Consider the following 21,973-nt stretch of genomic DNA (forward strand, 5'->3'; position numbering starts at 1 on the left):
GGACCGTGCCGAGCCCGGGGATGCCGGGCGCGGGCTGAGGGGATCCCGGCGCCCTCCGATCCCAGCTACTTTGGCTCACGCACCGGGACGCCCTATGCCCGGGTCACCTGTGGCCTGAGAGCCCCAGACCCACCAGACCCTTCTCGCCCAGGCCCCACCCGGCGCCTGGCGGGGGTTGGGGGACATTTTTCCTGCCCCCGGTCAGGGAGCGCAGAGGCCCCGCCCCTCCCACCGCCCAGATGTCTCCCGGGGCGGCTCTGAGGACCTCTCTGAGGCCAGGGGCCGAAGGGTCCAGAGAGAGAAGCCCGCCCTAGGGAGCCTGGGGGGCCCCCCAACCTCATCTTGGGGCTTGGCCCCCACGATACTCGGAAGGCAGGCCGGTGCCCCCACCCTCGGTGAGTCCGGGGGTTCTAAGGGAAGGCTGGGCTGGGAAAGGGAGGGTCTGCTGGGAACGAGGGCACCCTGGGGGCACTACGAGGGAGGACAGAAGACTGGAGAGACCCTCTGGTGAACCTCTAGGGCAAGGCCTGGCTGGGGAGGGGTGTTTGGGGGGACCTGGTGCTCAGTGCCCCATCGCAGGCTGAGGACTTCTGCCTCTAAAGCGGGGGCTCCCTCTTCTTCTTCCCAAAGAGGGGCTGTGCTGTAGACCATCTGCCTCCACCACCCCTCCCCACAAAGAAAAACATTAAATCCCCAGCGAGGAAGGGTGCCCGGCTGTGGAGAGGATGGAGGCAGCAGCATTGCCGGCTGGTGCTGCAGCCTGGGAGGGCTGATGCCAGACTTCTTTCTGCAGGGGTCTGCTCTCCTCCGTCCAGCTCCCTTCCCAGAGCTGTCCACATCTGGAGCCCCCTCCACATCTGGAAGACCCCAGCCACAGTCCTTCTGCAGGTGTCACTTGCAACCAGAGACCTCTGCCTTTGCAACTGCCCAAGAGTCGTGAGGGGATTGTGCTGCCTTCCCCAATCCCAAGGGCATCTCTTACCCTTAGTCCCTGCAGAGTCATCCCCCTGCTTCTGTGTCCAGGCTCATCCAGACATCAGCCCAGCACACCTATAGGCACTTCAAGTCCTGAAGGGCTCCTGAGATCCAAGACCCCTCCCCTGCCCTTCTATGTCCTCATCTTGACCCCTTGTTTCAGATTCTGTCTCCTTCTGGGTGTCCCATTCCCCATCCAGAGGCAAAGGAGGCGGGGTGGCAGGAGTCAGGGGCTGGGTGAGGGCCACCCAGGGCCAGCGTGGGCTGGGGGGCCGTTAAGATGTGGAGCTCTGCCTGGCTGAGGGGGGCTCTGTGGAGGCAGACGCAGTGTGTGCCTGGCTGGGGGGAGTATGGGCAGGCCTGCAGCCACGTGGTGAAGGATGAACATTCGGGGCACCCCGGACCTCGGGCAGCCCAGTGACGACCCCAGCAGTGGTGGCGAACGTGAGCGGATTCGACAGCGCATGAAGATGGTCATCGGGCAGCTGGAGGGCATCCTACGAGAGCTCAAGGAGGTGGCCAAGGAGCTCAGGGAGGTGAGTGAGGGGCCAGACGGACCCTAAACCAGTTTTCCTGGGCCTGGCACAAAAACATACTCTGGCATGTATGTTTCTGTGTGTGTGTGTGTGTGCCCAAAGCTGTGTGCATGTGTGCCACTCTGCTGGGTACCTCCATCTTGTTCTCCTTTCCCCAAGTCTGCTCTGCTAAAAATCTTACAATAGCCCAGGGCAGGGCGGGTCTCAGTGTTGCAGAGAGCATTTGGACAGCATGTAATGGGCCCATGGCTCTGTGGTTACGACTCGGCTGCCAAGATGGCCAATAAGGACTGAGTTCCACAATAACCTCTTCTGGAGCCTAAGCTGACCTTTGACCCCCACCATCTGCTGGTCACAAGGGGCCCTGGGAGAGTGTAGATGGCTTAATGAGGCAGTCCCCACTGCTTGGAGCATTCCCCAGATATTACAGAACCCTTGATCCCAAAAAAAATTAGTTCCTCCCTGCCCTGAGGTGGGAATGAGACTAGGGGGCTGCTAGTGGGTATAAGAGTCCCTGTGTACATTGGCAGGGGCAGGAATCTCCTCTACAGGGATGTATCCCCATCCCGTAGTTCTGAACATTTTTGGCCAAGATTGAAAAGTCACCCAGAGAGCCTAGGATGTGTGTCCCTCATTACTGCTTCCCACATTGCTCAGGTAATGAAGTACACATGTCCTCGGCCCTGCCCCCTGGGCTGTGTTCGAGCCTAAAATGCATGACCAGGGTTCTGAGCCACTGGCCTGAATTTTCCCACTGAGTACCATTATGCCAGCCAGGTGGGCTTTAGGCAAATTTTAACTCCTTGTAACCAGGGCCCCTGCAGAGATGGCAGGGAGAGTGATTGAATTGGAGTTATGGGTTCAGGCTCTCCCAGCCAGATGTGCAGGGAGATGGGGGCTCTAGAAAGATTGAGAAGAGGGGGTGATGGTGGATACCAACTCCAGACTGGCAAAGTGGTCTTCTAGCCTGGCCCAAGAGCCAAGGAGCAGGGGGTGTTTGAATCTTCAGAGTGGAGATTCGGGCCAGGAACTAAGGTTGGGCAGGCAGCCTCTCTGCCCAGTCAGCCTCATGGAGCCTGCCAGGAAGTCCTTCCTCAGGAGGCAGGAATGGCTGTTGCTACAGGTAGAGAGAGGTGTGGTGCGAACTGGGCTGGCCAGGATGTGGGCTGAACATCTCTGGGGAATGCAATTTAGTGGTCATTGCCTATGAGTAACTCCTCCTCCCTCAACCTCATTGTTCCGAAGGACTACCATCCCCACCTCATGCCTCCCCACCCCCCATCTATTTCATATGTTCTGTGGTTCCATCAGAGTCATGGGAACTGTCCAGAGTCTCTGTCTTGAGCAGGGGCATGGGACCTATGCCTCAGCAGGCCTACCCAGAAAGAACCAGGATGGACTCTAAGCCTGGGGGTGAGTTTTGATATAGTACAGAGCCTATTCCCAAATGACCAGCTGAGCATCTTGCAGGCATCTGTTCTTCCCATCCCCACCCCCATCCCCACTCCCACTCCCAGCAGAGCCATCCAGAGCTTGAAGGCATCACACAGGTCATCCAGACCAGCCCTATTCATTTACTGTTGAAGAAATTGAGGCCCAGAGAGGGATAGGGGCTTGATGAAGGTCACAGAGCCTACCAGGGGTACTCAGTAGAACTCAGGTCCTGATTCCCGCTCTGGGGCTTCAGCAGGTGGGCTAATGAGCAACCTCATTCCATTTTGTTAGGGACCTTCTAGACGTGAGACCTTATGCTCATTCTGTGATACTCTGAGGGGGTGCCCTTTAGGGAGTGAGGCGGGAAGATCAGAAGCATTAGGATTTACTTGCAGATCTTTGAGATAGCCTCTCCCTCTCTTCTCAGCACACACACTCACTTATTCCCATGTCCTGAACAGCAGAGCTTCAGGTTCACGGGCTGTGCAACCCAGAGGCCTGAGCCAGGACAGAGAAAGATGAGTCCCCTCCCCCCATACCCGCAATAGGCCATGTGCCTCCACCCAAGACTCTGGCAGGTTGCTATGGCAACCAGAATCTACCCCGTATGCCACCACCTGCCCACTGCCAATGGCACCCAGCTGGGAATGGGGGGGGCGGGGCAGGTCTCAGAGCTTCCCCATCTCCTAGGCAGGGTCTAGAGATGGGGTGATGGGCAGAGAGGAGTGTTGGGGAAGGCAAGTGAGGCCTACAGAGGCCCAGGCAGAAGAGGAGATGCTATTCCTAGGAGATGGGGTTTGTCAGGAATGGGGTTACCACTTAGGGGTGCCAGGTCCTGGTTTGAGATAAAGGTTTCCACTTCCCCCCCCCCCCCCCCCCCCCCCCCACCCCCACCACCAGGAACCTGTAAGCTTGGCTCTTGATCCTCCAATGGATCTGCCTGGCTCTCCTTCTCAGCCACTTTGGGTGGCATTTTTCAGTGGGGGCATGGGTAGGCCCAAGGTTGCGAGGGTTCTCTTATCACACTCCACTCTTTAGGCAGCACCAGCACAGAGTTCACCAACTGAGTTCTGGTCTCAGGAGGGTGAAGCACTTAGATGTGAAGCCAAGATTTACATCCAAGACTGCCAGAGGGCAGCGCAGGGTGCTTGATGAGGGAGGAAGGCCAGCAGAGAGGAAGGGCTTAGCTATAGCCCCTCTGCTATCCTTCTCCATCTGCTGCTCCCTTCCCCACATACCATGGATCATAGCAGAGCCTCCTCACTTCTTGAGCATCATAGAAAGATGAGAAACACTACAGCACTGCTCCCGAGGCCCCCGAGCCTCAGTCTGCTCATCTCTAAAATGGGAATGATGATAATTCACACCTCAGAGTGATCTTACAAGGATGTATTGGGGTACCAACACCTACTCATACCCCTGAAGGATTTGGCGTTCCCTCTCCCATACCTCTCCTGTTCTCCCAAACTCCTGGCTCTCCCCAAGGGATAGGGGGCAAGTTCTGTCCCATGGGTGGGAAAATAGTTTTATGGACTAAGTGAGGTGAGAAATGTAAAAGTGTCTTGAAAGCAAAAATTGTGCTGCAGAGGAGGTGACAGTCAATCATTAACTAGCCTTCATTTCTCCTAGGTCCCTAGTACTCCAGGTGCCAGGCCAATCCCAGCAGGCTCTCTAAGCTCCTCAGAATTCCGTGGATCAAAATTTGGAGAAGCAGCACAGCCTACGGGCTGAGCTTGGGCTTTGCAGCCAGATGTCTCTAGTTCACATATGTTCGCCACCACCTTCCTAGCTGTGTGAACTTAGGAAAGTTACTTTACCTCTCTGTGCTTTTGTTTTGCATCTCTAAAATGAGGATACAGAATAGTATGCCTCCTCACCCTCACCAGCTCTACGGTGGTTGTGAGGATTAAATGTGATATTATATACAATGTACTTCACACAGCAATGGGCACAAAACTAGCTCCATATCTGTTAGATATTACTGATGAACTGTTCTAGCACTAGCCTGCTCCTCAGCTCTGTGTGAGCCCTTGTTCTTTTGGAGTCACATTGGCATCTTAGCCATGATCAGGGAGGTCAGGCCCAGGGCCCTGCAGCAGGCAGTCCTACCCTCTTCTGGCGGAGGCAAGGGGTTGGTGATGGGGTTGGGAAGCAGGTCTCCAATGAGATGGCGTTTGAACAAAGACCCAAAGGAAGTGAGAATACATACAAGTCATATGGATATCTGGAAATGAGCCTCCAAGCAGGGGGAGCAGCAGGTCCTGAGGAGGAAGTGTGCTTGGCATGGTCAGGATCAGCAAGGAAGCTGATGCAGTTGGAGTGGAGGGAACTAGGAGGTGGAGAGCAGGATGCAGGGCACACAGGGCATGCAGGCCACAGTACAGAATTTGGATTTTGTCCTGTGAGAATCCCACACGTTCCCCAGGAATCTCATTGTGTTTCTGGGTGGGAATCTGCCTCCCCACTGTTCTCCCTGTTCCCTACTAATTGGGAGCCCACAAGGGCAGGGGTATAGGACCTTGTTCTTGGCCCCCCAAATGTTGAGCTTACCTTGAGTAGGTACTTGGCCTCCTCCTTGGTTACCCTCTCCCCAAGATGTCACTCAGCATGGAGCTCAAAATGTTCCTGTGTTGATCACTAGTATCCCTCACATCATCACTGGCTATTGGGTAGGATATAACTTAAGGGCACAGTTGCCCACCTTGGCCTGAACACCTCCAGAGGATGGAGGGGTGGGCAAAACCCTTTTTCAGCCTGGAGTGGCAGTGAAGACCCCCCCACCTGATTTTCTTGGGGATCAGGCCCATGCAGTTGTGCTGTCCCATCGGCAAGGTGCTGTATATGAGGTCGCCAGGAGAGCCATGGGTCATACAGCAGGAGATAAATGTGGCCTAGCCAGGAAGCAGCTGGAGCAGGAGAGGCTGGGGACCACAGAGCTGTGCCAAAGTGGGTCAGCTCCATCACCCACAGCTCAGCAAGAACTGTGCGGATTTTTTCTTTTTTTTTCTCGCCACCCTTTTCCCTTTACATTCTCCTCCTCCAGACAGATTCACGAAGCTCTGGGGCCAATTAGGCCAAATTGCAGGATGAGAGTCATGAATCACAGTCACCTCTCTCCCCCTCCCCAACGCCACAGCCCCCAGGAAGACAAATAACGTAATCACAGAATTAAAAAGTAATCAGTGGTCATAAATAATGCAGAATCCCTAGTTATATAACCAGCTGCCCAGGGAGCTAGGCGGGAGGGAAGGAGGTAGCAACTTGTCAAGAAAAGTGAGGGGCCAGAGGTGAGGGGGAGGACAGGAGATAGAGGTTGTGGAACTCCCAGTCCTCGGTCCTGACTCTAGGCAGTGATGGCGAACCTATGACACGCATGTCAGAGGTGACACGCGAACTCATTTTTTTGGTTGATTTTTCTTTGTTAAATGAAAAATCATTTAAATATATAAAATAAATATCAAAAATATAAGTCTTTGTTTTACTATGGTTGCAAATATCAAAAAATTTCTATATGTGACACGGCACCAGAGTTAAGTTAGGGTTTTTCAAAATGCTGACACGCCGAGCTCAAAAGGTTCGCCATCACTGCTCTAGGGTTTTATGGAACACATCCATGCTTTTCTTGGAGAGGCAGCTAGGGCTGGGGCAGGCAATATTGTGGTGTCCAGGACCATGGAGCATTTTCTCAGAAAAGAACCCCCCAGCAATTTTTATTAAGATGTCTCAACTCGTCTATTCATTCAATGGCTGTATTGTAAAGAGTGTACCAATCTCTGCCAAACTGGGGGTGCATGGTGGGGATGCATTTCCAGGCCCACTCCTTGTGGGGAGAAGATATCAACCACATTATAACCTATATGCTCAAAACATTGTAGCAGTGATAAATACTAGATAATATTTTAAGGAAAGGTATGAGGTGCTTTGAGAGCCTTTCATAGGAAACCTGTCCTCAATTGGGGATCAAGGAGGACTTCCATATGCAAGTGAGATAGAGTGAGTAAGAACGGTGTGAGGCTTTCGGGTGAGGCCCAGAGGCAGAAGTGAGCTCAGGGTGTAAGTGTGTAGGTGTGGTAAAGAGGCAGGCCTGGTAGGGTAGAGAGCAAAGGGCATTTAGCCACATTTGGTGTGGGGTGGTGTTTGGAGGTCCAGGAGTTTGGGGAGCACAGGGGTGCTGGAAGTAGAGGTCCTGTTGGTTTTTTGGAAAGTTCCCTGGATGCACTAGATGAGTGTGGATGCAGTTGTTCAGATGAGGGGAGCCGAAGCTGTGACCAGGACGGAGGCTGAGTCAGGACCTGGGCCCCCCGGGGGACTCTGTCTCAGCCCTCAACCCTGCCCTTCTCTCAAGTGTTCCCTCTTGAGCAGGTAATTCATGTTCTTAAAAGATCAGACCCAGGAGTCAGGACTCCTGACTTCTGGTCTCAGCTCAGCTCATTATAGTCTCAGTTTCCCTATCAGTAAACACAGTAAGAAGGATGGACTCAACAGTGTCTCCAATCCCTTCTGGCTTTGAGGTTGTAGGATTCTGTGATTTTTATGGTTTCATTTCTCTCTCCATTCCCCCTCTCCCTCTCTTTTATCCTGTGTATATAATTATTTTGCCTGTACTCTAAGACGATCTCAAGTTACATGCAGGCAAAATGATTATTAAATCGCAGGCAGAAATTACAGATTTCAAGACATCCAAACAGAGAGGCAGGTAGCATGGGGCGTGCCCCACACCTGCCCTCCCATTGGCCCCATGAAATGAGAGGCACCAAGGACAGGCTTGACCAGGCTCTGCATACAGTCTGAGTACCCTGGGCATCTCACTTCCCTTTCCGATTCTTACTTATGTCATTTATCAAGTATGTTTGACCTATCCCACCTAAAGAACTGAGCCAGATTTGCCTGTGAGCCTCAACCATTTGGCTTTTAGAACCTCTTCTGTTTCCATCTGGAAACAGCCCTACTTCATGGAACATAGGTGCCACCCAGGTGTTGGGGTTTGAAAGGCCCAACATGTCCCATTATTCTGCCACGGGTACTGGAAACGTCCCCATCAGAGTGTCATTCTTTTGGTGAAAAACGCTCCCATCAGCTCTTGGGCCTGGTGCCTGGTTACGTGTTGGCTCTCAATGGTCCATGGTGGGTATTGTTTTACATGCTTTCTGTGCATCAAGTCATTAAATAGTCACAACAACCTAACAAGTAGGTACTACTAGGATTCTCCTTGGCTGAAGATACTTACACACAGAGACATTGAGCAACCTGGCTAAGGTCATAAAGCTAGTAAGTTGTGATGCCAGGGTTGGACCCTAGGTGTGGCTCCAGAGCCCAGGTTCTTAGATGCTTGGATGTGCTGACTCTGCAGTTTAATGCACATTCATATCTATTAAATCCCCACCAACTGGGTGAGGAGAAGAGCATCATCCCACTTTACAGGGGAGGAAAATGAGACTGGAAACAGGAAAGCCACACTTGAGACTTGAATCCAGGCCTCCCTCATTTACTACCCTCCACACCCCCAAGGTGGAACCAGAGAGGGTGTTCTAAGGGAGGAGAGGAAGGGCCTGAATGTGAAAGCCACCTGAGAAGGGCCTCTTGGATGGGGGGAGTATGTTCAGGCCTGAAGGCTTCAGGAATCCTGCCCTGTGCTCCCTGGATCTTCCTCACAGGATGTTAGGAGCCCAGCTTCTGGGCCTGGCCTAGCCTCAGCCAAATCTGTGCCATGACAGCCAAGAAATTTAACTCCAGATTCCTGCTAGTGTTGCCTTCTCTTATTCAGCAGCAGACTATCAGCATCTAGCTTGCTCTGGGGAGTCTAATTGGAGGATGTGGCTGCCCAGAGGTACAAGGCCACTCCTGAAGCTAGCAATGCCCTGAGGTGCTATTCCTTCATCAGCTTAAATACCAGGTCCCTAGGTCAGTGGTTCTCAAAGTTTGTCCTCAGACCAACAGCAGCAGCACAAGGAAGCCTGTTAGATCTACACTTTCTCAAACCTTACCCAGAACCTGCAAAGTCAGAAACTCTGGAGAGTGGGCTGTTACACATTCCAGTCTGAGGCCAGGGTTCCTACCAGCCCGCAGATGTGGATTGGGTTGAGCAAGGACTTCTGGGGGATGTGACCTTCTCTGTGTTAGGGGGAGTCATTGGAGTCAGAGACATAAGAAGAGGTGGCCAGATTGGAGGGTAGAGCCCTTTGCCCATTGCCTACTCAAGCCCAGAAATCACAGTAGCACTTGGAGCAGTGTGCAGTCTTGCAGGGGTGTGGCAAAGGCAGTAATCTCAGCTTCCCCAGTGACTGGTCCCTCAGGCCCATTATCTATGATCTCAGAAGATGATGATCTCATGGATGGAAAGTCTGACACATAGTAGGTGCTCAGAGATGGGAGATAATGTCACTTTTATCGCCAATGCCCCACAGAACCCTTTCCTAGAATCACAGCGATGAAAGGAACCTTGGAGATAAACCAGTTCACCCAACTCCCCACTTACAGATTGAGAAACTGAGACCTAAGTGGGAAATTGACTGACCAGGTCACCTGCGTGGGGTCTCCTGACCCCCTAACCAAGCAGATATCCCAGTGACCCAGACTCTTCTTGACGCCTCAGTTTTGTCTTTGCTTTCTTCTTTCGCTGTGGGGCACTGCTCACCCCCACTCCTCACCAAATACCTAGCACATCCCTGGATAGCTGTGGTCCTCAGTAAAGTTTTGTTGATTAGGTAATCAATTAACTGGCAGATCTGACTCCAGGTAAGAACACCGGGAGGGGCCCTGGGCTTGGTGACTCACTGCATATGCCTTTGTCTCTGGGTCTCTTGGTTCCTCCACTTTGCTTTTGATATTTTGCTATTTTTGTTTTTGGCATGAAGACTCTCTCCTCCTCTTGATTCTCCTTTCCCTATCATCATCCCTGACTCATGTGCTGACAGTGGCCAAGGTCAGGGGATGTCCTGAGGCTGGGCTGCCTGCATGGAGTCAGAGCTTTAGTCTTCTTGGGGTGGACAGGTTGCAGTGACCTTGTAGCTGAACTGTCCCCCCTCCCATCCCAAGTGCATTTAACAGGCACCTCTGGGCCCAGGATGGATGGGTTTTTTATTGCTTACCAGATAATGCTTGTTTTATTCATTCCCCAACAAGCCAGGATTGATCTCCAGTCATCAGAGGCCAGGGAGAGGAAGGAGGGAGAAGGCTCTGGGGGGCAGAGGTGGAGTGATGGAGACCCTTGAGGGACAGTCACTGACCAGCTGCTCAGGCTGGCCCAGGATGCTTCCTCATGGTCACCTCATATCATTTTCTCACATCTCTACTAAGTAGATTTGCTGGAGTCTCTCAGCCCTCTAGTGGCCTGGTGCATGGAATTTGTGCATGGGAGGGGATGTTCCTCAGCCCCGTCTGCACCCTCTCCAGTCTGGGACTCCTTGGGGGATGTCCTGTAGGATTGGGCCTAAACCGGCAGTTGAACATCCCTTTCGCAATCTGGGACCGCTGGCTCCTACATGCTCTCCTGCCTGCCTGACTGATCGCCCCTAAACACTCTGCCTGCCGGCCTGATTGCCCCCAACTGCCCCCCCCCCTGCCGGCCTGATCGCCCCCAACTGTCCCCCCTGCCGGCCTGCTCGTCCCCAACTGCCCTCCCCTGCCAGCCTGATATTAGCATGTTACCCTTTTATTAGTATAGCCACCATGGCTTTGTCCGGAATGACGTCTGGAAGGTCTCCCAGAAGGTCTCCCGGTCTAATTAGCATGTTACCCTTTTATTAGTATAGATAGATTTCATTTTCTGATTAAATTTATTGGGTGATGCTGGTCAATAGGGTCATAGGTTTCAGATGTACATTTCTATGATACATGATCTGTATATTGCATTGTGTACCCCCACCCAAAGTCAAATCACCTTCCATTACTATATACTTGGCCCCCTTTAACCTTTACTACACTAGTCCTTTTATCTGGTAACCACCCTCTTTAAATAGCCCCTCTCAGTCATAGGAAGATCAAGCTCTGAGCACCAGAGCCTATAAACACCCCCTCCCCTGCTCCAGAACAGCAGCTGGCTATGGGGAGAGGGGTACGTGAATGGATGGTGTACAGGCTGGAAGACAGTCCCTCCTCCACCCAAGAGACTGAGGAATGGAAAACAAGCTCTGTTCACCCTGGTCCAGTTTGGGCTTCCACAGAGCAAATAAGCCTGTGACCTCAAGTCCAGTCTCCATCCTGTAGGGACATTAGCAGGGGGATGTCACGGGGTGGTGGGCGGGGGGGCACATGCTCACACCTAAGTGATGCCAGGTCCGGCCTGGCCACTCTAATGCTTCTGCCCTTCCCTGGACAGGTGGTGAGCCAGATAGATAAGTTAACCTCAGACTTCGATTTTGAACTGGAGCCAGATGACTGGACCACGGCCACTGTGAGCAGTACCTCCAGCAGCGACAAGGCTGGTGTAGGTGGCCCCTTTGACCTGGGCCACCTGGACTTCACAACAGCTGACATCCTCTCAGACAGCTGGGAGTTCTGCTCCTTCCTGGATGTCTCTACCCCTTCAGATTCCATGGACGCCGCCGAGTCAACACGACCAGGGGCTGGTTCTGACTACCGACTCATGAACGGTGGCATGCCCATTCCTAATGGGCCACGGGTGGAGACCCCAGACTCCTCCAGTGAGGAGGCCTTCAGCACCGGCCCTCTCAAGGGGCAACTGCCCCAGCGGACCCCAGGCACACGGGAGAGAGTGCGCTTCAGCGACAAAGTGCTCTACCATGCTTTGTGCTGTGATGATGAAGAGGGGGATGGTGAGGAGGCAGCGGCAGAGGAGGAGGCGGGCCTGTCCCCAGAGCCTCCCCATACAGAGGCCCATGTGGGCCCCCTCAAGACCTCCCTGGCCCCCAACAAGCCAAGGCGCTCTCCACTGACTGGCCGATGCTCAGGCCCCACCTTGGCCCCCGAGCAGACACGAAGGATCATGAGGAACAGCAGCACCCAAACGGTGTCAGACAAGAGCACGCAGACAGTGCTTCCCTACACAGCCTCCAGACAGAAAGCCAAAGGGAAAAACTAGGGGCCGGGAGGGGACTGGGGTTGGGTAGGGGGAGGTACATAGAGTTATAAATATATACACATATATATTTAAACAAACACAGTCATAATAAAATTTTAAAATGCTGAGGATCCAGCCCCACAGGCCCCAAAGCTTTCTCAGAGCTCATCTTAGGCACAGAGATGCCTACTTCCCTACTAGGTCCCAGGAAGTGTGTCTAGAACCTTCCTCCCTTCCTTCCCATTGCAGGGCTCCTGAAGGGGGTGTCCAAATGTCAAGCTGCTGGCCTGGACCATGTCCTGGAGGGATTCATCTGCAGGAGGCAGGCTCTCAAGAAGTAGTGTCCAAAGCCAGGGCTAATAGTATGATGTGGAGGAGACTGAGTGGCATCACTGAGTGGGTGGCTCCATGCTCAGCCTTGTCCTCTAGAGATCAAAGACTCATGGCAAAGCCCCAGCAAGGCCCCTAGTGCTGCTGAGATCCATGTGAGAAAACAGGCAGCAGCCACCATGGGCCAGAGATAGGCCCCTGACCTGTCAGCAGGCAGGCAGCCCCAGGAAGGAATCCAATGGCCCCGCTCTACCGCTGCCCCTCCACTCTGGGACCCTGAGTTCACTTTGGCAGGTCATGAATGACACCAACAGAAACAGATGGGAGCCTCGAGGTACCAAGGCTTCATCTGGGGCGTGGTCCATACAGAGACAGCGTCTGAATATCATTGGGATAATAATCCCAACCATTGCTCACATTTACTGAGCATATCTCCATGTTGCTACTGTGCTAAATACATTGTATAGCATAATCTAATTTAATTTTCAGAGTAACCTGACAAGACAGGAACTATTGCTATTCCCATTTTTCAAATGAGAAGACTGAGATTCAGAGAAGTTAAGTAACTGGCCCAGGGTCACAGAGCCTGTGCCCCTCCACTCCCCTTCCCCCATGAGCACATGGTTTCCAGGCTATATCTGGCTCTGCTATCTAGTAACTGTGCAATCTTGGGGAAGTCCATTTGCCTCTCTGAGCCTATCTACCTCATCTATGAAAGGGGTCTGATAATGTTTATCTACCTCACCAACTGCTGTGGGGCTTCAACAAGATGAGGACTTGGTAAATTCCAAGTCACTGGATATGTGTTGTGGTCAGTGGCACCCCAACTCAGATTCCAGTGTTTTCCAGGGTTGGGATCCCTGAGTGGGGTGGGAAAGAAACCACTGCCATCAACTGGGCCACAGCTTGATGGTCTCCACGAGCTATTGGTCTCCAATAGCTCAGAGCAGGAAGGAAGTAGTGATGGTGGTGCAAGGATATCACTGCTCAGGGCCTCCCTGATGCACATTTAATGACAGCAGAGGTTGCCAGGGACTGTCAGGAGGGTCTCTGGCTCTACACATGGGCGCCCAGGAGAGCATGGCAAAAGAGGTACTGTCCAGCTCCCAGGGGCGGGGAGACAGAGACTATGTTGGCCAGTTTGGAGCAAATGCCAGGGATGCTATCAGGATGAGACAGGCGGGCCTAGGAGGCCTGCTCTGCAGTGTTGGGGTCTCCCCTTGGGCCCTAAATAGCCAGCCAGGGTGCAGCCTCCAGAGTGGAAATACAGGGTAGTGGGTCAAGGCTAGCTGTTCCTGCCCAGACCTGAGAATAAGAGCTCTGAGCTCCTCCCTCAGTCCCAGGAAAACTCTTGGGCAGTGGTATTGATTAGTGATAGGACCCTGGCTCAAAAGATGTATGCCAGGGGCTCCCCTGAAGGATGGCCGGCTGGGTCTTCCATCTTTCCGGATGGCCTGACAGTGAAGAAGGGCAGGCCCTGCCCAGGTATGGGCACACCTAGCTTTGGGACTCATTTTTGCTCTCCAGTGGCAAGATTGTTTGTTTCACAGCTTTACAACAGTCAAGAAAAAGACATCTGCAGAGAGCACACATTTCACCAGGAAGAAACAGAGAGCCCTGTGAGGGCATTGTCCTCTCCTGGGAGACCCCACTCCACTCCCCTCTGTGTGATTTCATGTGGCCATGGCTAGCATGCACCACCTGGCTACTTGCTCCAAATGGGGCAGTAGTGTGAGGGTGTCCTGGAGGAAGGGAAAATAGATATTGAAGTGGGCATAGGTTTTCAAAGGCCTAAAAAGTACTTGGCTACCCTTATATATATGCCACAATCAGTCTGGGCCTCACTCACGGATCCCCATGGTTTTCTTATGACTTGAAAGACAGAATGTGGTCACCTATGTAAAGAACTGTGACTATCAGAGCTGGTGAACACAAAATACACTGCTTCAGAGTAATGAGCTCCCTGTCCTGGAGGCAGACACAGACATCCTGGGGACTTCTTCCAGACCTACCTGCTCCTCCAGGTAGTCTCTCACTGCTCTTCACCATCTCTTCGCCAGTTTCTGGGTTTCTTCACCCAGAATGTCCCATCAGATCTCCCTGTTTACAAGAAGTCTTATTTTGCTGACCATCTACTGTGAGTTCAGACTTGTGACAACCAGTGCTGTGGAGGGGTCATAATCATAATAGCTCATGTTCATTGAGCACCTACTATGCACTGGGCATGTCCTAAGCATATGTTTTACTGCATTTATTCCACTCAGAAAATATGAGATAAGCAATTATATTTATACCTGTTTTCCAGATGAGGAAACTGAAGCTCTGGGAAGTTAATAACTTGCCTAAGGGCACAGGATAAGTATGGCACCAGGATTGATCCCAAACTCAGTGACTTGGTACTCAAACATATGCTATAGTCATATCCCTGGTGGAGACAGTGCCCTGGTCTCTGGGGGTGTGGGAGGGGCTGGGGTCTGAGAGCCAAATGGTGGGATGTGCGTATTGGGAGCAGGAAACCTGTGAATGCCATTCATTCTTTGGAGAACTTGGCTACTATTGATGGCCCTTGACACAGAGCCTGGCACCAAATGGATTATGTATTCAATAAATGTTTGCAGAATGAATGAGCTCCATTTGCAGAGGGAGCATTCATTCAATCAGCTTTTATTGCAGGCCTCCTACGTGCCAGGTCTCATGTTGCTTGTGCACATACATACACACAACTCCCCTGGGAGGGTCTGGCCTGGTGTGGCTCAGCAGCTGGGCAAAGTCAAAACAAAGAGGTGTGGGGCTTCAGTGCTGCTAAGCCAGAGGTGGTGGTGAGTCCAGCCTGTGGTCCCTGGGAAAGAAGCCAGGAGCATGAGATAGGGGGCCGGCTTGACAAGGAGACCACTCTGGGAGTGGGAGGAGTGAGGGGAGGCCCTCAGCCTGACACCACTTTAACGAGGTGGGCACATTGCCGTGTCTCCAATGTCTGAGAAGGAGGAGACCTCATTGTCTCCATTTACAGGCAAGGGACAGACCGTGTAGTCTACAGAGGTCTGATGGGACCAAGGAGCAGAAAGGGGGACGAACTATTTGGAGACCCCAGCACCATCCTCCACCCTTAGAGACAAAGTGAGACCCTGCCAATGGAAGGGATAAGGGCCAGGGGGAGCTGGGAATTCAAGGCAGACACAGATATACACCACTACCCCTCCTAAATTCCCTTACTCTGACCCTCACCTCATCCCCTGCCGCCCTCCATCTATCGCCCATCATCCAGCTGGAACTTGTGTAAGAAAACTGACATTTATTAACCACCTAGTATATGCCAGGCACTGTGCCATGTTTTTTAGCTAACAGTAAATGACAGATTTAGTTGCACCCAGCACATAATAAGTTGTTCAGTAATTATTGAATAAATGGATGAACCAGAATCTTTATTTTACAGGTGAGGAAGCGGATGAGCTAATAAGGAATTTGTTCAAAGTTGCACACAGAAATCGGTGGAGCTGGAGATTTGGAATTGTTATTATTTATTATTTATACTTACATAAGAGCTGCTGTTTCTGGAACACGTACAATTTGATGCTTTAGGCACTTCACATAAATTATCTTACCTACTTTACAACAACCCTCCAAATAACAGACGATTACCATTTTACACATGAGAAAACAGAGACTCAGCAAGGTGTGGTACCCTGCCCCAAATAAACAGCCCCTGCGCAGAAACAAGACCTGAATCTAGGCTTCACTCTGCTTACCACACGCCTAGCTTGCAGGGCCCTAGGACCCTATCAGACATTCCAGAGCCCACATTTACCCTTGGCCAACTGAGCAGTGCTCACCAGGGCTCAGGCCTGCTCTCCTCAACTCCATGCTCAGGACCCCAGGAGCATTTGGCCCAGGTTTCTAGAACCCACCCCAGTTCCCTGTGAGTCCGGGGCACTGACTAGGCAACCAACCCACACGGCTCCGAGTCCAGTGGCCTTTCCCCTTCTCCTATCTGTGGCAGAGCCTGCAAGACTAGGCTGCCCTCAGCCCCTTTCTGGTCTGGCCCAAACTGGCTTTAGTTTGGGCTGGAATGTCTAGAAAAGGCTTCTGGGAGGATGGGGGAACTGAAATAGAATTCATTTGCGAAGGAGTAGAACTTGGGCACCTGGAAATGGGCCAAAAATGCTGGGGTGGCCACACAGGGATTATAGAGAGGCCTTGCTAAAACAGAGGGTACATGATGGGAAAGATGTGAGTGCTGCATAAGGGACTTGACAGTCCCATGGCACCTTCAGAGCCACTCCATCTTCTTGACTGTGTGAGGAGGAGTGGGGTTTTCTGTCTAGTCTGAGGCTGAGAGAATGGATTTAAGAGAGCTCAATAAATGGGGATCCACTGTAATGAATAAACAAGAACAGCACATAATTGCACATTGGTAAGTAAAATAAATATTCTAAAGCCCTTGCAAGTCATTGTATCTTACAAGTAGGTTAAACATTTCCCCTGTAGTGCATTCTCACTTGACCTCTCTTTTCCCAGAGAGGGTGAGGGCACTGGCTGCACTGTCCTGTCCCAGTTAAGCTAGCTGAGATTCTGATGAGACCTGACTGTGCCCACCTGCCTGCCCTGAATGAGACTACAGACCCAGCCACCATCACCACCCGCCTCTCCCCCTGTACCTGTCCCCAGCCACACTAGCTAAGGAGATCAAGGAGGGTGACCCCAGGCCCACTGTCCACTGTGCTTGTTCAGATGGACTCCCTGCCAGAAACGCTCAAACTCACATCCTGCCTGTGGCTCTCAGTTCCCTGTTTAGGCTGCTCCCCCTCCTGTCCCAAGTGGGTATGTTTCACATATTGTTGTCCAGCAAGGTGTCCTCCTCGCAGTCCTCTTAAAAGCACCACAGAAACCCAGTCTCCAGGTGCCAGCTCACCTGCCAAGTCACTCTACCCTTCCTGTGCTCTACCCCTAAGAAGGCAGTATAGGGTGGAGGTTACTAGAGGGGCAGCCTGAGGAGAAACTACGGAAAGAGCCCCGGAGGCCCTGATTTTTGTGAGGTTTCACTGTGGCCAGTGGTAGGGCCTTCCCAGGAGATCTCTGTAAGGATGGAAAATTTTCCCCAGAGCCAAGTAGTAGGCTACTTGTGGGAGGAGTTCTAAAGGAGGTAGCGATGGCTATGTTGACTTCGGTGAGGTGGAGAAGGGAAGAATTTCACTGGTGACCCAGCTATGGAGGTGTGGAGGGATAGGTCAGGGAAGTCCAGTGGGCACTCTGAGAACTTCTCTTGCCCAGAGATACTTCCCTAGGCCACACTGACCCTACTCACCCTCCAATTCCCTGAGCATTTCTCTTCTCATCCAGAGGTTGCAAATCGGTGGCCTGCACACGTGCTTTGCCTCCCACACATAATGTTGTTTTACTTTAAAGAGATTTCTGGTCAAGATTTTAGAATAGGTATAAATGCTGTGCTCACCTCCTTCCATGACCACATCAAAGTTGCAACGAAATTATACAACAACAACCCTTGAGAAACACCTAGTTGAACAGAAATCCTATAACTATAAAAAAGAAGCCACATGTAGACTGGTGGAAGGGGCAGAGAAGCAGAATGGGCTGGTCCCACACCCAGGAGTTGTAGTTAAGAATCGGGAGGAATATCTTGGCTGTAGAGGTCCCCCCTTGGGAGTGAGGGGTTCTAGTCCCACACCAGCCTGGACCACTTGTGCCAGAAGAGGAATTCCCACAATAGCTGGCTGTGAAAACCAGTTGGGATTCCATCCAGGTAAGATAAAGATCTGCTGTAGACTCATGTGTCTTTTTAAAGGGTTCAAGTATAAACACACTCTCTCACAAACACTCACCCTAAGTGCCAGCAAAGGGAAAGCAGCTCAAAAAGCACCGGACACATATGGAGAGGAAATGAATTATCTGGCTTCAGGGCAGCTCTCTCCCAGAAAGAAATGCTAGGCTAGCAGAAGACATTGCTCCTTTGCTGAGCTCCCCCTCCATCCAGACAGCAGGCTCAGGTGGGTGCCAAATCTGATTTACCATCAACCTGATTAACACTGTTCACCCCACCATGATGATTCCCTGAGGCCCTGTCCCACCCTACTAAGCACCAACCCCAACCTCTTTCACTACTGTCCCTCACAAGCAGCCTGCCTAGGCCCGTGCTATGGATTTTCCTAAAATCTCTCAAAGTTACACAAGCCCAAAACAATCAGCAGCTGTCCTCAGCATGCCCTGTACCTCTTTCTAAGCGACCCCAAGCCTGGCACTAGTAACAGCCAGTCTCGGTTCACAGCACAACCTCTCCCAGGTACCTCAAAGTCCAGCACAGGAAGCTACAAACTGCAGATCACTTTTTAGCTCCTACGAGTCTGGGCAAGGCAGTGGCCTGCACTGGAGCCCCTCAAAAGAGGTCCTAGAACCAATACATTCAGTGTTTTGCTTCAGATCACACCAGACCACCACACAATTAGCTCCACAAATGGCACACCCAAAGGTGGACTTGGCAGACACCAGAGCTTCACTAAAGTGAATCTTGCTCTGTGGGGTCAGCTCCTCACACAACAGCTCCTCCAATATAGACAAAGTCAGTCCTCACAGCTAGTCAGCCTAAAGGTCAAGCCCTCACACTGACATGCTAACAATAATCAAGGCTCAACCACAACCAATATAAGGGACACCCTTGCAGCACACAGCTCAGGTGACCAGGGATACTGTGCCATTGGGCCCCACAGGACAACTACCACATAAGGCCACCCTGCCACAACTGAAAGATGTGCGGGGGAAAGGAGACATATGCTATACTTTCAATAATAAAGAATTATTTTTTAAAAAACTGGAAGATGTAGCATATCTACATAATACATAGAAACAAACACAGAAAAGCAGCCAAAATTTGGAGACAAAGAAACATGTCCCAAATGAAAGAACAGAATAAAACTCCAGAAAAAGAACTAAAAAAATGCAAGCAAACATCTACCATATACAGAGTTCAAAACACTGGTTATAAGGATGCTCAATAAACTTGAGAATAAACAAACTCAGTGAGAGAACTTGCACAAAGAGATAGAAAATATTTTTTAAATAGTCAGAAATGAAGAATACAATAACTTAAATGAAGTATACATAACAGGGAATCAAGAGCACATTATATGATGCAGAATATCAAATTGGTGATTTTGAAGACAAGTAAGCAGAAAACACCTAATCAGGAAAGAAAAAAATAATCCAAAAAATGAGGACAGTTCAAGGGATCTCTGCTATAACATCAGGCATATCAACATCCTCATCACAGGGGTACCAGAAGGAGAGGAGAGAGAACAAGAGATTGAGAACCTACTTGAAGAAATAATGACTGAAACTTCCCTAACCTGGTTAAGGAAAAAGACATACAAATCCAGCAAGTGAAAAGAGTCCCAAACAAGATGAACCCAAAGATCCCTACACCAAGACACATCATAATTAAAATGCCAACGTTTAAAAACAAAGAGAGAATCTTAAAAGTAGCAAATAAAGGCAGTTAGTTATCTACAAGGAAGCTCCATAAGACTGTCAGCTGATTTTTCAACAGAAACATTGCAGGAAAGAAGGAAATGACAAGAAATATTCAAAGTGATGAAAAGCAAGGACCTGCAACCAAGATTACCCTACCTAGCAAGGCTACCATTTAGAATCAAAGGACAGATAAAGAGCTTCACAAACAAGAAAAAGCTAAAGAAATTGATCACCACCGAACCAGCATTACAAAAAATATTAAATAGACTTCTTTAAGAATAAGATGAGAAAAAAATATCAAAATATGAATAATAACATGAAAATAACTACATACCTATCAATAATTACTTTATATGTAAATGGATTAAACAGTCCAAATAAAAGATATAAAGTGACTGAATGAATAAATTTGGAAAAACAAAACAAAAAACAGAACCTATACATATGCTACCCAAAAGAGACCCACTTCAGATCAAGAGACACACACAGACTGAAGAGCTCTAACAAGAGACAAAAAAAATGACATCTCATAATGATAAAGGTGTAATCTAACAAGAAGATATAACCCTTATAAACATTCATGTACCCAATACAGAAGAACCTAAATATATAAAGCAAATATTTATGGACATAAAAGGAGAGATCAATAGCAATACAGTAATAGTAGCAGACTTTGACATTCCATTGACATCAATGGATAGATCATTAGGAAAAAATCAATAAGGAAACAGTGACCTTAAGTGATACATTAGACCAGATATATTTAGTTGATATTTTTTAGAACATTTTGTCCAAAGCAGCAGAATTTATTTTTCAAAGGTACATGAAAGATTTTCCAGGATATACCACATGTTAGGCCACAAAACAAATCTCAATAAGTTTAAGAAGATTGAAATCATGTCAAGCATCTTCTCTGATCACAATAATATGAAACTAGAAATTGATTACAAGAAGAAAAATACATAAACACATGGAGGTTAAATAACATGCTACTGAACAGTGAATGGGTTAACAATGCTATCAAGGGAGAATAAAAAGATAGCTTGAAACAAATAGAAATGAAAATACAATAACTAAAAAATTTATGAGACACAGCGACAGCAATACTAACAGGGAAATTCATAGCAATATAGGCTTACTCAAGAAACAAGAAAAATCTAAAATAATAATCTAACCTTACAACTAAATGAACTAGAAAAAAGAATAACAAAGCTCAAAGCAAGTAGAAGAAAAGATATTAAAATATCAGAAAGATAATAAACAAAATAGAGTCTTAAAAAACAGTACAAAGGAACAATAACATCAAGAATTGGTTCTTTGAAAAGATAAAAAAGATTGATAGAAGCCCAGCTGACATGGCTCAGTGGTTGAACATCGACCTATGAACCAGGAGGTCACAGTTCAATTCCTAGTTAGGGCAGATGCCCTAGTTTCTGGCTCAATCCCCAGTAGGGGGCATGCAGGAGACAACCAATTAATGATACTCTTTCATCATTGATGTTTCTATCACTCCCTCCCTCTCCCTTTCCCTTCCACTCTGAAATCAATAAAAATATATTTTAAAAAATATTGATAAACTCCCAGACTCTTAAAAAGAAAGAGAGGAACCAAATGAATAAAATCAGAAAAAGTAATAACTGACACCACAGAAATACAAAGGATTATAAGAAAACTAGTGTTCCAGTGCACGGATCTGTGCACATTGAAAGGAAATTAATTAGAAGAAGTATTTTAATATCACTATTCAAGTCTTGCTAATGAGAAGAAAATAGGATTCTACTGAGTCTCTTATCTACTTACTCCAGGACTTCTGTGAGGATCAAATGAGATGAGGCACGGGAAAACGCTTCACAAACATTTGGTTAAACTGTAAAATGTTTGCACTTGGCTATAAAGCAAGTCAGGTTCCTGGGCTGAAGAAACTCCAAGGAGGCTAGTTGCTAGGGAGAGGAAGCCAGGCATTGCTATGTGACGTCATTACCCGGCGCCCACAGCCACCATTTAAGGGCTGGGCTGGGCTATGGGCTGCATTTTGCCCGATGGGGTCTTGGCAGTGTTGGCTGCAATTTGGTGGGATATCGCTCTGGGGTGGTGGCGGGGCCTGTGTCCCACTTGGGGGAAGCTGAGTATTGGTTTGTGGGACCAGGTTCATGGTGCTGTTTATTTTTAAACTAGTAGCCCGGTGCACGAAATTCGTGCA

General features: G+C 49.7%; 1 protein-coding gene across 1 annotated transcript; it reads left to right on the forward strand.

Annotated features, from left to right (window-relative positions):
* The first annotated feature begins 6 nt into the window (after positions 1-6).
* On the forward strand, positions 7-13,872 carry LOC102245980 (chromosome unknown open reading frame, human C15orf59). Its single transcript, XM_005882803.2, has 3 exons — positions 7-395; positions 794-1,511; positions 11,263-13,872. Exons 2-3 carry the CDS (start codon positions 1,356-1,358, stop codon positions 11,983-11,985), a joined length of 879 nt encoding a protein of 292 aa, XP_005882865.1. The 5' UTR covers positions 7-395; positions 794-1,355; the 3' UTR covers positions 11,986-13,872.
* Positions 13,873-21,973: the final 8,101 nt, after the last annotated feature.

Source organism: Myotis brandtii, unplaced genomic scaffold, assembly GCF_000412655.1.
Source record: "Myotis brandtii unplaced genomic scaffold, ASM41265v1 scaffold74, whole genome shotgun sequence".
Taxonomy (NCBI): domain Eukaryota; kingdom Metazoa; phylum Chordata; class Mammalia; order Chiroptera; family Vespertilionidae; genus Myotis; species Myotis brandtii.